The following is a 15,429-nucleotide window of genomic DNA, read 5'->3' as shown; positions in this document are numbered from 1 at the left end:
CAGCCTCGCGGAGTTCCTCGATTATCGACAGAATTTCGTTGTCGTGAGCGTCGTTGCCGGCCCGACGAGAAGCGTCCAGCAGCCGAAGTCGATCGACCAGCTCGTTGGGGTCGTCCCAGTGAATGTAATCGATCGCGTTATCGGTCAGTCGCATGGCCGACGGTAAGCCGGCGCCCTTTGTAGTCCCGACTTTGCGAGACGGAAGTATTAGCGGCGCTATTATATTTTTGTACTTGTGTCCCTTGTTGCCCATAACGTTCTTGCCGGCGCCGCGATCGCGTTTGTGAGCGCTGGTAGCGAAAAGTATACTCCTGTACGTTCGTTTGTCTCTGTCCGTATAGGCCTTAACGTCGGGAGCTCGCATGAAGATCAACTCGTACAGGCCGCGCGTGCCCTTGTACCGCACACCGTCGACGATCACGGAATCGTCCGCGGCAACGTCGAATCGCTTGTTGCCCAACATCGTGCCATTCTCGCCGAGATACACTCCGTAGACGTTGTCGATGTCCTTTTTTCTCTCACCGCTCAGAAGAGCGCCCACGTATTCCCGGCCTAACGGTCCTAGTTGGCTGTGCAGAAAGTCGCGACCTTCCACCGTGCTGAGAGACTCTCTAACGGACGTTTCTATCGCGGGAGGTGGAGTCGTCGTTTCCGAGACGATCTCGCGTTCTCTGGGTAAAAACTGGACCGAATCGGTGTGGATCGGCGTGGAACTCGTCATCGTCGTCGTTGCGGGTGCCGAACTCAATCGTGCCGGACGCGACTCTTTTTTCCCCCCGGTCGTCGTTGTTCTTATTGGCGTAAATACGTCGTCGTCCTCCTCGTATTCACCTTCCAAGTCGGCGCCACCATCGTCGTAGTCGTCGTTCTCGCTGTCCTTCCTCGCCCCCTTCGTTTTAATTTTTTTCGTCATCGCAAAGCCATCGTCGTCGTCGTCATACCTGCCCGGCTCTTTACTTCTACGTTCCACATCGTCGGCGAGCCGTTTCAGAGGTTTGACGATAGGCTCGTACTTTTTTTCCAGAGCGATCTCGCTCTCCATTTTCCCGGCCCTGAGAGCGGCGTACTTCCTACGAATCGAGGCGCGCGTCTTGGCTATCTCACGCACCGTCTTCTCCCCCGCGATCGCGCTCATGCTCGCGTCGTTCGGCGAAGCGCACTGATCGGCTTTACAGCACGGCGAAGTCGTGGAACCCCCGTCTGTATCGTCCGCCTCGCAACGCGCTGTCCTTGTCTATCACAGCAAAACCGTAGGTGCGTCGCCAACACTCGCGACAGAACGCGCGAAACTCGTCGTACGACATATCGATGTTCACGTGATCGTCGTACACGTGTCGCAGATTGGTGCCGTCCTGCCTGAATAAGATCAACAGATTTGCGTTATCACGCACGAGATGTTTCGGTATTTTAGCGTACGTTTGACAGAGATAGAAGCAATCGATATTCGAATGTCGACCCATAGAGAAGTACTCCCTCATACGGTCCTGCTTGTCGCAGGCCACGTCATCGAAGACGAAGACTGAGTCGGGAAGCGCCTCGTCGGGTGGAACGACGTCGCGATTGTCGGAAAACGCGCGATAGCTGATCTCGTCCATAGATTCGAACAATCGTTCGAGATATCGATACTTCGGTTGTTGCAGAGATTTCGAGTACACGTATACGTTTTCGAAACGAAGACCGTGCGGTTGTTCCAGCAGACTCAGCAGAACGTTCGTCTTACCGCAATTGGAGGGCCCGCAAATGATGCAGCGCACGACGTTCGGCAGGAGAGGACCGTGCCTGCGCGATTCTCCGTTTTCTCTCTCGACGGTGCCCGATCTCGTTAGCGTTTTGCGATCCAGATTTGAGACTCCTATCGTCACCGACTGTCGCACGAATCGCATTTTTTTTTGCTCTCTTTCTCTCTCGGTCTTTTTCAGCAGGCGCGCTCACTCGATTCGTTCGCGATGAGCTCCTCGAAAAAGAAGGGGAGCGCTGACGTCGCGTCGTTTCGTCGCGCGTGCGCAAACGCCTCGCGCGTAGGTATAAATAGCGCGAGCGCGTCGTCGCATCCGTACAAAAAAAATTGAGCAATTGGAGGGCCCACAAATGACGCTGACGTCGCGTCGTTTCGTCGCGCGTGCGCAAACGCCTCGCGCGTAGGTATAAGTAGCGCGAGCGCGTCGTCGCATCCGTACAAAAAAAATTCTATTATATTTTCCAGTCTTTTCTACCCCTATTTCATATATAATTGGTTAAAATTTGGTTGATCAGATCAAGTTTTATAAAGCTTCTATGTATGTACGAATTGTTCGAAATTTCAAATGTGTGTAATACGAGATCTGATTAATCAAATTTTAATGAATTATATATGAAATATAGGGGTAGAAAAAAAACTGGAAAATATAATAAAATTAAAAATAAATCGCTATCTCAAATATTGAGAAAGCGGCAGCGTAAAACACATTTTTCAAAAAAAGGAAAATCTGCATAAAATCTATACCGGTAGACCGATTTCAATAAAATTTGAGGAGGACATACTTTCTATGATACTCTATTTGTGTGCAAAAATTCAAACTGGTATCTAAAAAATTGTAGAAGTAGATGCGTGTACAAAAATCCGTACACACACACACACACACACACACACACACACACACACACACACACATACATACATACTCCCGCACATTTTTTACTAATATGATTCGCGCGTAGGTATAAGTAGCGCGAGCGCGTCGTCGCATCCGTACAAAAAAAATTAATTCGAAAGCAACGAATCGTTCGCGCGTGCATCGGTGATCGAGATGTTTCCGATACTGACGGACAAACACGATATTCTCAATCTAACGGCCGAGGAGTTAAAATTCTTTCCGAAGATCGTTCTGTTGCGTAATTTTGAGAAATTCGTACATCTGTTGTGGGACCGTTTACCGGAACACATAAAAGCGGATCCCGAGGTGCAGAGATATCGCCCGTGCATGAAACACTACAATCGTCCGTGGCAGCGAACGCACATAGACGGACCACCGCCGCTCATTAAGGACTGCTACGAGTGTAACCGCGCGCTCACCCCGAACGGTGAGTCGTCGGCTCACCTGGATAAGAAGAGAAAAAACTAACATTTTTTTACAGTAAAAAGAAAACCCTCCCAGCAACCGCGATCGAATGCGGCGCGCGTGCGGCGCCGGTCTGCTCGATCGCGCGATAAACGCTCTTCCCTTCGAGCTGCACGTACCCGGCTATCAGTTCTGTGGACCCGGTACGCGTCTGGCGAAAAGACTAGCGCGCGGTGAAAAAGGTATAAATCCGTTGGACGCGGCGTGTCGAGAGCACGACGTCGCGTACTCCCGAAGCGGCGAGCTCGCCGAACGACACGTCGCCGATCGATTGCTCGCCGAGAGGGCGCGCGAGCGCGTCACTGCGAAGGACTCCACGGTCGGTGAGAGACTCGCCGCGGCGGCCGTATGGGCGGCTATGAAGGCGAAGACGAAACTGGGCATGGGTATGGAAAAACAAAAACGGAAAAAGACGAAAGGAACGGGATCGAGGAGAAACGCGAGGAAGAGCGGGAAGAGGAGACGGAGGATACTTCCGACGGCGAAACGCGGCGGCTTCTTGCCTTTTCTACCGATGTTGGGCGCGCTCGGTTCCTTGATCGGTGGCGCGGCAGGTGTGGCCAAAGCGGTGAGCGCAGGCAAAGCGGCGCAACGGCAACTCGACGAATTGCAACGACACAATCGCGCAATGGAGGGTCGCGGGTTGTACCTCGCGCCCTATAAGAAGCGCGGAGGTGGCGTGAGAAAAGTCCAAAAAAAAATTTCGCGTAAAGAGAGAACGACGTTAGCGCGCCTGCCGCCGTACGGCGTCACAACGAACGAGCAGCTTGATCGAGCGGCGCGTCGCCTGCGCATACCGTTCTTCCGTGGAGTGTTTATGCGCGACGCTCTGCCGACGAGGGTGCGACACGCGGAGTGCGGCATCGTGAATCTCGACGACGCGGCGGGTCCCGGCACGCATTGGGTCGCTTACGCGAAAAGGGGAAACGCGGCGATCTACTTCGACGCGTTCGGAAATCTTCGTCCGCCGAAGGATCTCGCGCGATATCTAGGTGACGGCGATAGCGCAATCGTAACCTACAATCATCGAACGTTTCAGACGTTCGATCAAAGAATCTGCGGACAGCTGTGCCTGCGATTTCTTCGCGAGATCGATTGGGGAAGTGGCGAACGATCGACGTTCTCCCGCGATGTCGCTAACGCTCACGTTATCTGGAACCAACAGCGTTCTGACGGCGAGTCACTTTCCCGCTTTGGACCTGAGCGACGGCGAATATGAGCTGGGTTTAACGACTTTCGAGACGTACAATTCGATACCGAACGTTACGTCCGCGAATAATCGATTCTACTTCGGCGAGGACGACCGGAAGATCGTCGTTCCGGAAGGGTCGTACGAGCTGCGAGCCGTGAGCAGATATCTGCGCGCCGCTCTTCTTCATCGCGAACGTGAGAGAGAAAAAATGAAGGATAAAGGAGAAAAAGAAACGCAGACCGTTGGCGCCGAACGGGTAGGAGAAAAAAACCGAACGGAGAAGGACGACGACGACGACGACGATGACGATAGTGACGGTAGTTACGGCATATACGAGGACGACGGCAAGAACGAAGATGGTGGTGATGGAACGATACTCGCTCTTCGCGCCAACGAGAATACCATGAGGAGCGAGATAAAGTGCGCCTACAGAGTGAATTTTACAAAACCCAACAGCATCGGTTCCCTTTTGGGTTTCTCACGCGATCGCATTCTAAAACCAAACAAATGGTACGTTTCCGACAGACCCGTTGACGTCATGAGCGTTAACGTGATTCGCATCGAATGCAACATCACCGCGGGAGCGTACAGCAACGGACGCTCGGTGCACGCAATCCACGAATTCGCGCCGAAAGTGCCGCCGGGATATAAACTGTCGGAGACTCCGACGCAGATCATTTACCTCCCGATCGTCGCGCGAAACGTTACCGATATCACGGTGCGAGTCGTGGATCAGAACGATCGGCTGATCGACTTTCGCGGTGAGGAGATAACGATCAGACTGCACGTACGTCGTCGCAGTTAGTGTGGGTGTGCGTGTGTGTGCGCGCAACCTGAAGAGAGAGGGATGCTCGTTTTGAACGGATCGAGCACGAATGAGCGAGCTAGCCCGCTCTACGACGAGATCGGTGGTGAAGGGAAAAGAAGAGCTGGCGGAGGAGGAAAAAGGAGAGCCGTTCTCAGCAGCGCCAACGTCAAGTTTCTACGATCGTTGGGTCTCGCCGTGAGAAACTCCTCACCGTCGCGTCGTTTTCTATATCAAAGGAAAAAATAATGGTTGACATACTGAGTATCGGCGGTGAGCCGATCTTCGACGAGCGCATCGTCGGAATCGAGATTCACACGTATAACCCGTACGTTAGCACAACGTTTGGGTACAACGACGAGATACGAATACCCATACAGCAGCAGGATCTGTATACGCTGCCGTGCGATAGTTTTCTGTACGTCGAGGGACGTCTTATTCACGACGACGACGGCGCGACGACGTCGGCGGGGAAGGATGATCAAAGGCAAAACGCGAAATTGGTTAACAACTGCGTCGCGTTTATGTTCGACGAAATTCGCTACGAACTCGACGGCGTGGAGATCGATCGGTGTAGAAACGTCGGAGTAACCAGCACCATAAAGAACTACGTGTCGCTGACCCCCGAACAATCTAGGAGACTGCAGAACGCTGGATGGATAAGTTATCCGTCGAACGAATCGAATCTGAACAGCGCATCCGGTGATTTCACCTTTTGCGTATATTTGAAAGATCTGTTGGGTTTCTGCGAGCACTACAGACGCGTGGTGATAAACGCGAAACACGAGATTATCCTGATACGCGCTCGTCACGACGTCAATTGCGTCGTAGATCCGAGGATAAACGTGCCGAGAGATCCGGCCAAGGATCCTAAAATTACGCTAATGAAGGTGCAATGGCGTATGCCGCACGTATCGTTGAACGACGTGACTAAGTTATCGCTACTGCGAACGTTGGAGAGCGGACGATTTCTGAGCGTGGGCTTTCGCTCTTGGGATCTGTACGAATTTCCCTTGCTGCAGAGCACGACCAAGCATTCGTGGGCCGTGAAAGCCGCGCCGCAATTGGAGAAGCCGCGATACGTCATATTCGCGCTGCAGACCGGACGGCGAAACGAATTCACGGAGGACGCCTCGAGATTCGATCATTGCACGCTCACCAACGTGAAATTGTATCTCAACTCGGAATTCTATCCCTACGACGACGTGAACGCGGATTTCGAAAACGACAAGTTCGCCGTGCTGTACGAGATGTACGCGAAATTTCGAGGAGCGTACTACGGGGACGGTCGCGACAACGCGCTCTTATCCCCGCGCGAATTCGCGAAAGTAGCTCCGCTCGTGGTGATCGACTGTTCCCGTCAAAACGAATCGGTGAAAAGCGCCACCGTGGACGTGCGCATTGAATTCGAATGCAAGGAAAACGTCCCGCCGAAAACCACCGCCTTTTGTCTCATCGTTCACGATCGCGTCATCGAGTACAGTCCGCTGACCAACGTTGTGCGCAAAATTATCTAACGGAAAATGCGGTTGTAGAAAAAACCATTTCCCGGAAACGAGGCACATATAAAAAAATGTGGTTGTAGAAAAAAACCATTTTCCCGGAAACGAGGCACATATAAAATTCGAGGATCTTTTCATCGTTCCTCAGACTGTTAGGAACGGGCGGTTTAAGCACATCTTTAGTGTTTTTTTATTTCAACACACGTCGACTCGATGGCCGCGGCGACAACGACAACGACAACGACGACGATCTTCGTCGACCTACAGGGTTTTGTGGTAGGCGAGAAATTCTTCACGAAGGAGGTGGCTGTGCTGCGAAGCGAGACGCGCGTACTCGCCCATCACGTGTTTCGCGCCCCGATGAATTGGGATCTGCTGACGAGGGCCGAGAAGGAAAGGGCCAGCTGGCTGATGGCGAATCATCACGGCCTCCGTTGGGAGGACGGGGACGTGGACTACCGTCTGGCGAGGACGATAATTCGACGCGCGGTGTGCGACGGCCTGGAAGAAACGTGGGAGAAAGAAGAGACGCCCGGCGTGCGAATCTACGTGAAGGGGCTCGAAAAGAAGAGGTGGCTGGAGGAAATTCTCGGCGACGCCGTTCGCGACCTCGACGCGACGATCACGTCCATCGACGACGAGTACGACGAGATCGACCGCCTGGAGTTCCTTCGCCCTGATCGCGCGTTTCGCTGCGGACGTCATCAACGGTGCTGCGCGATGGAGAACGTGCTGAAACTGCGCGACTGGTGGATCGAGCGACGTGAATGCCTGTCCAGCATCGACTTCGCACATTAGATGTAAAAGACATATTATAAGGTAAACGGCCCAGTTATAGGCACCTTTATAGCAGCGGCCCTGATTTTCTATTATTTACGAACGCAATATATTTAACCCCCGATATAGTTAAACCCCAAACAAACTATTTTAACACGTGCATTAAAGCTTTCTGAGTAAGATTCACCTATATTTTTAGTTAAATCATTCAGTTTTAATAAATAAATAATTATTTTTATAATGCTCGTTACTGCCGGCGTTTTTGGCATTATCGAAGTGCTCTGCCGCACTTTATGGCACCAACGGGCCCAATTTTCGGCACTTCGAGACGTCACAGTTACTTAAATTGTCCTGCGTATAATTTTAGCTGTAATAATCAATGTTTAATTACTAATTAGCTCTCTTGTAGGTATTATATTTTGCCAACCTCTATGCAAAAACTACATATAATATAAGATATATGAGATAAATTAGCTACCTTCGAAGAGTCCAAAGTCTCCATCACTTTTTTCTCTATCTGTGCTTACACTCTGTTACAACAGATTTTTTATATATTATATTAAAATACAAAAAATAAGACAGGTGAAAATAAAACACAGAAAACAAACTTTATCTGTAGCGTAAAGTGTCAAAATGTGTTGAATAATTAATAAATTTCAAACAAATTTCATAAAAATTAATTAGAATTATTTTTTTCATAAATGATATTTTTTATTATAAATTTTTGAGTTGCAAGTATCAATAAATCTATCTCAATTTCTAGAATAATAAAGCAAAATTGATGATGCAACATATTACAAACTCTGTGCCAAAAAGTGAAACATAACCTTCATTACGTGACGCACTTCTTGGCATCGGGAATTTAAGGGAAAAACTAACATACAGATAAACTATTACTTATCTAATCGATAATGTGATTCGTACTGAACATGTTCATATAACCATTATGACGTTTTAATACTTACATAATACTAAAAATCAGCAGTTTGACGTTCGCTACCACTAAGGTGTGTCACCTAGGAATGCCCTTCGGGAGCCACTGAAACGCGCGAGTCGCCCCATTCACTGTCGGTAATTTAAGTACGAAAAATTAAAAAAAAAAGTGTTTATGCAATAATCAACAGTAAAAAACGCTCTGTAATTTGCTTGTAATTTTTTTAATATTTGACGAAAACTTTATTTATTACAAATATAAATGTACCGTCGGTGCCGGAAACTAGGACAGTGCCTGTAACTGGGCCGTTTACCTTAGTACATTACTCGTATGATATAATTAATTAAGCTTTTATTGTATTCATTTTTTTACTCCATATGTATTCATCTATCTATATTATATTTAATCAATGCTTGTTTCAAACAGATTTTAGCAAAAATAGATGCATTATGATTATGGGTAAACAAGTAACTTATCCATCTATATTGTGTTTACTCATTTTTTTCTTTTTTACTGAATGTGTATCCATATATTGTATTAAATAAAAAAACGAATGTAAAAAAATCAAAATGAACAATGTTATTCGTTTTTTTCACATATCTATTCCCCGTATTCTGTACATACATTATGAGCTGTCGAGTGCGTAAAAATGGCCGGTCGCGGGAACGCGATAAACATTGTAAGCTGCCGAGTGCGTAGAAATGGCCGATCGCGATATTTCTTAACAAGATAAACAGAGAGCGCGAGACGGGAAAGAGCGAAAAAAGGAGAGAGCGTAATAAGGAAAAGAAAGAGAACGCCGAACGCGAGGCGTGGATACAAGCGCGAATGAGCGATAACGTCGAGTCGCTCCAGCGCGAGATGCGGTTGCAAGCGCGCGAGTGAGCGATAACGCCGAGCCGCTCCAACGTGAGGTGTGTGTCCGCGAGCGATAACACTGAACGTGAGATTGTTTGGGTAGGGAGCGATAAGACAAAAAATAACATATATTTTATTTATTGTAATAACATATATTTTATTTATTGTAATAACATATTTTATTTATTGTAATAACATATTTTATTTATTGTAATAACATATATTTAACATATATTTTATTTATTGTAATAACATATTTTATTTATTGTAATAACATATATTTTATTTATTGTAATAACATATATTTAGTTTATTTTAATAATATATATTTTTATTTATTGTAATAACATATATTTAATTTTTTTAATAGCATATATTTCATTTATTTTTTTGATAACATATATTTAATTTTTTTAATAGCATATATTTCATTTATTTTTTGATAACATATATTTCATTTATTTTTTTGATACCATATATTTCATTTTTTTAATAATACGTTTCACATTTGTGACGGCCAATTTTCGGGGACATCTTCGTCTTCATCGATGTTTACTACCTCTCGTTCTTGAATGTTCGGCTCGTCACCATCGTGTGACTGGGAACGATCTGCGACTACCTCCCCGGTAGCGTTCAAACGGGCGACGTCTCTGTACATCCCGCGTATTCTGCTCACGAAGACACGAATCTGATTCCGACACTTCTTTGCCAACGAAATGATGATGGTTCTGCACAAGAATAAAAATAAAAATATAATTAATAAATATAATTAATAAATATATGAATATAAAAAATGTTAATTAATACCAATAAAATGGTGCTAATAAATAATTTGAAAGTAAAGTACTTACGTTCTCTCCAACATGACCGCGTCCTCGTCGACTCGTACTGTCAGCTGCAGGCAGGGAGGCATCTTTTCTGAAATATTCCTTATTCGCGCCTGCAGCTGTTTCACAACGTCGTACATATCGTCGACTTCCCGTGTCAGAGCCGCGGTTTGTATTTGTAGCATTTCACAAATACCCTTCAACTGATTGAGTTTATCCATGTTTAAAAAGTATAAAAGTTTACAATAACAATTCACGCGAGCACTGATGTGGATAGACTACACCCAAGTCTAGTCTCGAGTTCTTTATATATTGAAAAATGCAACAAAGGGAGGATATTGCGGTGGAAAAATATACTAAGAATAGCATTTTTTTGCATCGAGAAAATAATGCGTTTTATCAAACCGACTCATCCGCCGGATTTTGACGCATTTTTTCCCACCCGAAACCCCGCCGTCGCATCTATCCGCGCCCAGAAAGCGCATCGACAAAAGGAGGACATTGCGGTGCGAGTAATCTACGATAAAGATAGGATTTTTGCATCGAGGAAAAACACGCGTTTCGTCAAACCGATTCGTCCGCCGGATTTGACGCATTTTCTTCCCACCCGAGACCCCCGCCGCCACCTGTCCGCGCTATCGACATCGCGCGTCCGGTCTGCTCGTCGCGATCGCGCTCAAACCGCAACGCGCCGTCATCGCGGTTCCACCGTCTCTCTCTCGCTCTCGACGATGTGGCTCGCGCGCGTAATCGCGTTGACCGCGTGTCTCATCGCCGTGAGATGCGTCAATGTCACCGAGGAAAATTACGAGCTCGCGTTCGATTACCTGCAGAAATACGGATACCTGACCAAAAATGTGGACGCGGTTCCGGCTCAGAGACGATACGACGTTCTTCGCAGGGCCATCGAGGATTTTCAGAAGTACTACGATCTGCCTGGCGATGGAACGCTCAACGACAAAACACTGGAGATGATGGGTAAATCGCGATGCGGTTTCCGAGATATCCTCAGGCACGGAACGAGAGCGAGTCTATCGAAATGGCCGAAGACGCACCTGACGTGGGATTTTTACCTAGCCACCGAGAGCGAGTTGAGCACGGCGCAGGCCGCGTTTGACGTGTGGTCGCAGCATTCGGCATTGACGTTCGAACGCTCCAAATTGAATCCCGACATTGTGATATCTTGGCGACGCCTGCATCACGGTAACATGAACGTCGAGGTGAACGGCCCAAATTGCACGGACAAATTCGACGGCCCCGGCGGCGTGCTCGCCCACGCGTCTCTCCCGATGGACGAGAGGCCGGGTTTCGTCTCCGAGGTGCACGTCGACGGAGACGAGCCGTGGCACGTTTTCGTCAGTAGGAATCCCTCGGATAAGTTCTCCCTTCATTACACGCTGACGCATGAGATCGGTCACTCTCTCGGATTGTTGCACAACAAGCGCAGGACTTCGGTGATGTTCGCGTTTACGCCCGACAAGCAGTACCCAGTCAAGCTCGACCAATACGACATCGTCGACATTCAACGTTTGTACGGCGAGAAATTGGCGAACGATCCTCCGCAGACGCCGGCGCCACCGCCGCCACCGCCGTCGCCGGATCTGTGCGCCCTTGATCGCGTGAACGTGATATTGATCGTGGAAAATCGAATGTTCATCTCGTACAAACATTACGTTTGGTCGTTCGCTCTGGACGGCAGGACGTACAACGGACCTTTGGCCCTGTCGAATCATATGAGCTTTCTTCACGACAATTACACGCGCGTGACCGCCGCCTATCAATCGCCGTCAGGCGATGTCGTGGTGTTCGTGGATAATTTGGTGTACTTGGTTCAATATCCGGAACTTACTCTGCGGCCAAATTGGCCGAAAACCCTGCAGGAACTCGGATTTCCCGCAAAGACGAAGATCAATGGAGCGGTGAACACCCACAGAGGACGTTCCTTCGTGCTGTTCAACGGCAACTCGGTGGGCGAGATAAACGAATGTGACCATCACAGAGTTGTCAGATTTACGCCTCTCGAGGCAACGTTTCCCGGAATACCAATCGGTGTGACGTCGATCTTCCGATATATCGACGGCAATCTGTACTTCACCACTCGGACGCAGTACTACAGATTCAACGAATTTACGAAGACCGTCACGGCGGCTGGAAAATTCGATCTGCGGATACTGAATATCGTCTGCCCTAAGGACGATTTATTGAAACAGTTGCGCGATCTTCTCGATCGATTCGTGCGCGTCAGCGATTTGACGTCACCGACGGGCGATTCGGACGACGACGACGAGGACGGCGTTCGGCTTTCCAACCAAAGGGGGTAGGGAAACCGCGCTGATCCCCGCACTACACCACACCACACCACACCACACGTCGCGCGATATAAGTGGGGAACTTTCGTACTTGTGCCACGATATGTCGCACCCAAAGCATCAGTATCGTATCGTCAGCCGAATACGACGCGTCGGGAAAAAAATTGGAAAACAAACGACATAACGCGTAGTGCGAAATGTTCTCGACGCTAACCGATCGACCCGCGCCGAGGGATCTCTCTCCTCGCGCGCCCGAGACGGATTCGGAGGTGAACGAAAACGGCAAGAGACGAAGGATAGAATCGACGAACGATCGTCATCATGATCATAATTATCATGATCATAATTATCATCGTCGGACGTCGCGTTCCCAGCTCTCATCCTCCAACGACGTTTTTCGCGAAATCTTCGTCGTGGCTCCGGTGCGCATCCTGACGACGCGTTATCCGCTGACGACGACTGGCTACAAATACTTAACTATTGGTGTCGCGATTAAGTCGCCGCGGTACGGTGTACCATCGCCTTCGTACGTGGATATCGCCCTGGGAGACAAGCAAGGCAAGGAGATCTGTCTGACGCTCGATATGTGGAAAGGACTAATCGAGCGCAAACGCGACGTATTGGAGAGTCTGCGATCCAACTTCGTCGAGCCCGGAACCCGCTCCCCCTCGCCGATATCGATCGGAGACCTGACGCTGCGATTCGGATTGATAAACAACTTATCGATCTTGCGTATGGAGCTACCCAACGCGGCTCGTCTGGTGATATCGATCACCACCGTGCACTCGCTGTACGATTTACAATTTTGCGTCGATTGTGTCGTCTCAGCGCTGGGCGCTGCAACCGAGGAGGTGGACGCGAAATATTCGCGCTATCGGGAGATAGCCCACAACGCGTGTAAGACGGGAACTTCGGTCAAGCATGCGATACGGAAGAGTGAATTTTTCGATCCCAGCAACATCGTCGACTGTGAGATCGCTGCGCTCTGTTTCAAATCCTAATGTCACGACGCTTATTTACAAAATATATAATATATACACAAAAAAATGTAAACACACATCGACATATGTATTTTTTTATTTTGTCGCAATAAATAAGTACCCCTCGCGCGGAAATCTCATCTGCGTGTTCTCTCACTTTCTTTTCCCCTCCTTCCAGATCTGTACTTAACATATCTCGATGCGATCCCCGATTCCGCTTACCACACGATCCCCACGATTGCGTCATCCGCGATGCGTAAAGAGACGGATTGAAACGATGAAGAACAAAGAAAGGTAATCGAGATCCCGCGAAAGAAAACGACCTTGAACACGTTCGAACGTGTTTTCACACGCTCACCCTCTGCCCCACGCGACACATATAAAAAAATAGAACGACCTTTGAACACGTTCGCTCCTCTTTCGAAAAAAAAGAACCGCTCGCCGCGTCGCTCGAGATGAGAAAAACAAAAGGAGGATGTGACGTCGACAGCGACCTTGAACGCGAGTTCGGACGCGCGATAAAAAAATATTATTCGCGAAACGTACGGTTCGGGGTGAACGAAGAGAGCGGTATCGTCTCTCTCTCGGTCTCTCTCTCGATACGTCGGAAAACCGCGTCCGGCCCGTCGGGACAAAGAAGCGCGCGATCGACGCTCCCCCTCGCGGGAAGACACGACGACCGCTCGCAGCGTCGATTGAGAAAAGGAAAAAAAACAAAAGGAGGACGCGACGTCGAATAAATCTACTTAACAAACTGATCGCGAATGCAATGTCTGGTCTACTTATCTGTGACAAATACAAAATAAGCTACCTATGGTCTCTTGATAAGGAATGTTTATATTTACATCGATGTTGCTCTCGCTAAAGTCTAATCCCGGCTCTAGTGGTGTATCTACTGCTTTACAGTCCATCATCTGGTGCTTCCTGAGTAATGCCTTGATGTAGTCCTTTTGGTCGACCCATAGTTTTCTTTCTTCAGTGTTTCTCGAGATATTCATGCCTATACATCTCTTAGCAATACCAAGATCTTTCATCTCAAAGTGTTTCTGCAAGTTTTTCTTGATGTTTTCTCGTAATTCTTTCTGATTCGAGAATATAAATAGGTCATCAACATATATTGCTACAATCAATATCTGACCTGCATTGTTTTTCCATGTATATATTGTTACGTCCTGCAGACTCCACGATATCCCTTTTTCGCGGGAATCCTTATGCGCCTAAGATAGCCCTAAGATTAAAATAAACAAGCCGAGTACGGACGGTTATCGATCGGGGTGAGGTTAGATCTCCTCGCATTCCTTCTTTTTATGATCAAACTACCTATTTGCTTGGGCAACTAAAAGCAACCTCTTAGATGATAAATTACTAACAGACGGGGGATATGGTGACCAGATTCTCGTCAACCTCGTCTGGCCCATAACTATAAATCCGGCGACACAACGCGCAGAAAGGAGCCTTAACTTCAGACGAGGGATGATGGGGATCTGTATTATATTGCGCGACTCACTCAAAACTGGCCGTGCGATGTTCCGACGAACAGAAACGAAACCTAATACGTGCTTTTAAAAATCTTAAGAGCACGTGGCGGAAGTTTCTGTTTGGAATAAAACTGCACTTAAAATTGAGAAGTATGGATCGTCTGTCAACATAGAAACAGGGTCGCGAGATAAGTAAGGAACGCTAATAAAAGAGAAATCGGCGATAGCCGAGAAACAAATGCGTCACTGGAAAGAACCGATGGGTTACACCCCCAATAAGACAGTGGGGTCTTAAGAGGGGGCTCACCAATGGAAAACCGGAAAAATTGATAACCGTCTCTAGCTTTCTAGGATAGGCGTAAACTCAAATCTACCTCTTGGGCAAGAAACATTTCGCCCAATAAGAATTCCCTTAAATAATAATTAGAAACATCCCGCCAACCAGAAATCCTTTAAACGAAAACCAGACACATCCCACACGAAATCCACCCCTCCCATCCTTCGAACCTTCCTATTTAAATAGCGACGTCGCAGGACTAGGGTCCAGAGAAATTTTCTCAGTTCGAGTCTGCATTGCTCGGTATTTCTGAACCTCATTCGTTTCGAGTCTCGACTCCGCGTTTAGAGTCAGTGCAGCAGATCCAACGGACCATCAGTCGCCCCGACTCA

The 15,429-nt window shown here is 48.1% G+C and overlaps 3 protein-coding genes across 3 annotated transcripts; 2 read left to right on the top strand and 1 right to left on the bottom strand.

The window, feature by feature from the left end:
* Positions 1-5,343: 5,343 nt before the first annotated feature.
* Positions 5,344-6,612, top strand: LOC143905443 (uncharacterized). The gene has a single exon (XM_077420861.1). The coding sequence runs from the start codon at positions 5,344-5,346 to the stop codon at positions 6,610-6,612; it is 1,269 nt and encodes a 422-aa protein (XP_077276987.1).
* Positions 6,613-9,601: 2,989 nt separating this feature from the next.
* On the bottom strand, positions 9,602-10,214 carry LOC143905453 (uncharacterized). The gene is made up of 2 exons (XM_077420872.1): positions 10,018-10,214; positions 9,602-9,894 (listed from the first exon to the last, which is right to left on the bottom strand). Exons 1-2 carry the CDS (start codon positions 10,212-10,214, stop codon positions 9,669-9,671), a joined length of 423 nt encoding a protein of 140 aa, XP_077276998.1. The 3' UTR covers positions 9,602-9,668.
* A 510-nt stretch (positions 10,215-10,724) lies between these two features.
* LOC143905442 (matrix metalloproteinase-18-like) lies at positions 10,725-12,314 on the top strand. The gene has a single exon (XM_077420860.1). It carries the CDS (start codon positions 10,725-10,727, stop codon positions 12,312-12,314), a length of 1,590 nt encoding a protein of 529 aa, XP_077276986.1.
* The last annotated feature ends 3,115 nt before the right edge of the window (positions 12,315-15,429 follow it).

This window comes from Temnothorax americanus, unplaced genomic scaffold (genome assembly GCF_048541705.1).
Source record: "Temnothorax americanus isolate GAGA-0224 unplaced genomic scaffold, ASM4854170v1 Scaffold61, whole genome shotgun sequence".
In the NCBI taxonomy this organism is placed as follows: Eukaryota; Metazoa; Arthropoda; class Insecta; order Hymenoptera; family Formicidae; genus Temnothorax; species Temnothorax americanus.
Note: the sequence above shows the minus strand (reverse complement) of the source record. Positions and strands in the feature narration are given on the sequence as shown.

Bases quoted from the DNA above. Each gene is read 5' to 3' on its own strand.
- LOC143905442 (XM_077420860.1), top strand. From the start codon at position 10,725: ATGTGGCTCGCGCGCGTAATCGCGTTGACCGCGTGTCTCATCGCCGTG.
- LOC143905453 (XM_077420872.1), bottom strand. From the start codon at position 10,214: ATGGATAAACTCAATCAGTTGAAGGGTATTTGTGAAATGCTACAAATA. The intron at 9,895-10,017 runs GTAAGTACTTTA...ATTCTTGTGCAG, and splicing joins GCGGTCATGTTGGAGAGAAC to AACCATCATCATTTCGTTGG.
- LOC143905443 (XM_077420861.1), top strand. From the start codon at position 5,344: ATGGTTGACATACTGAGTATCGGCGGTGAGCCGATCTTCGACGAGCGC.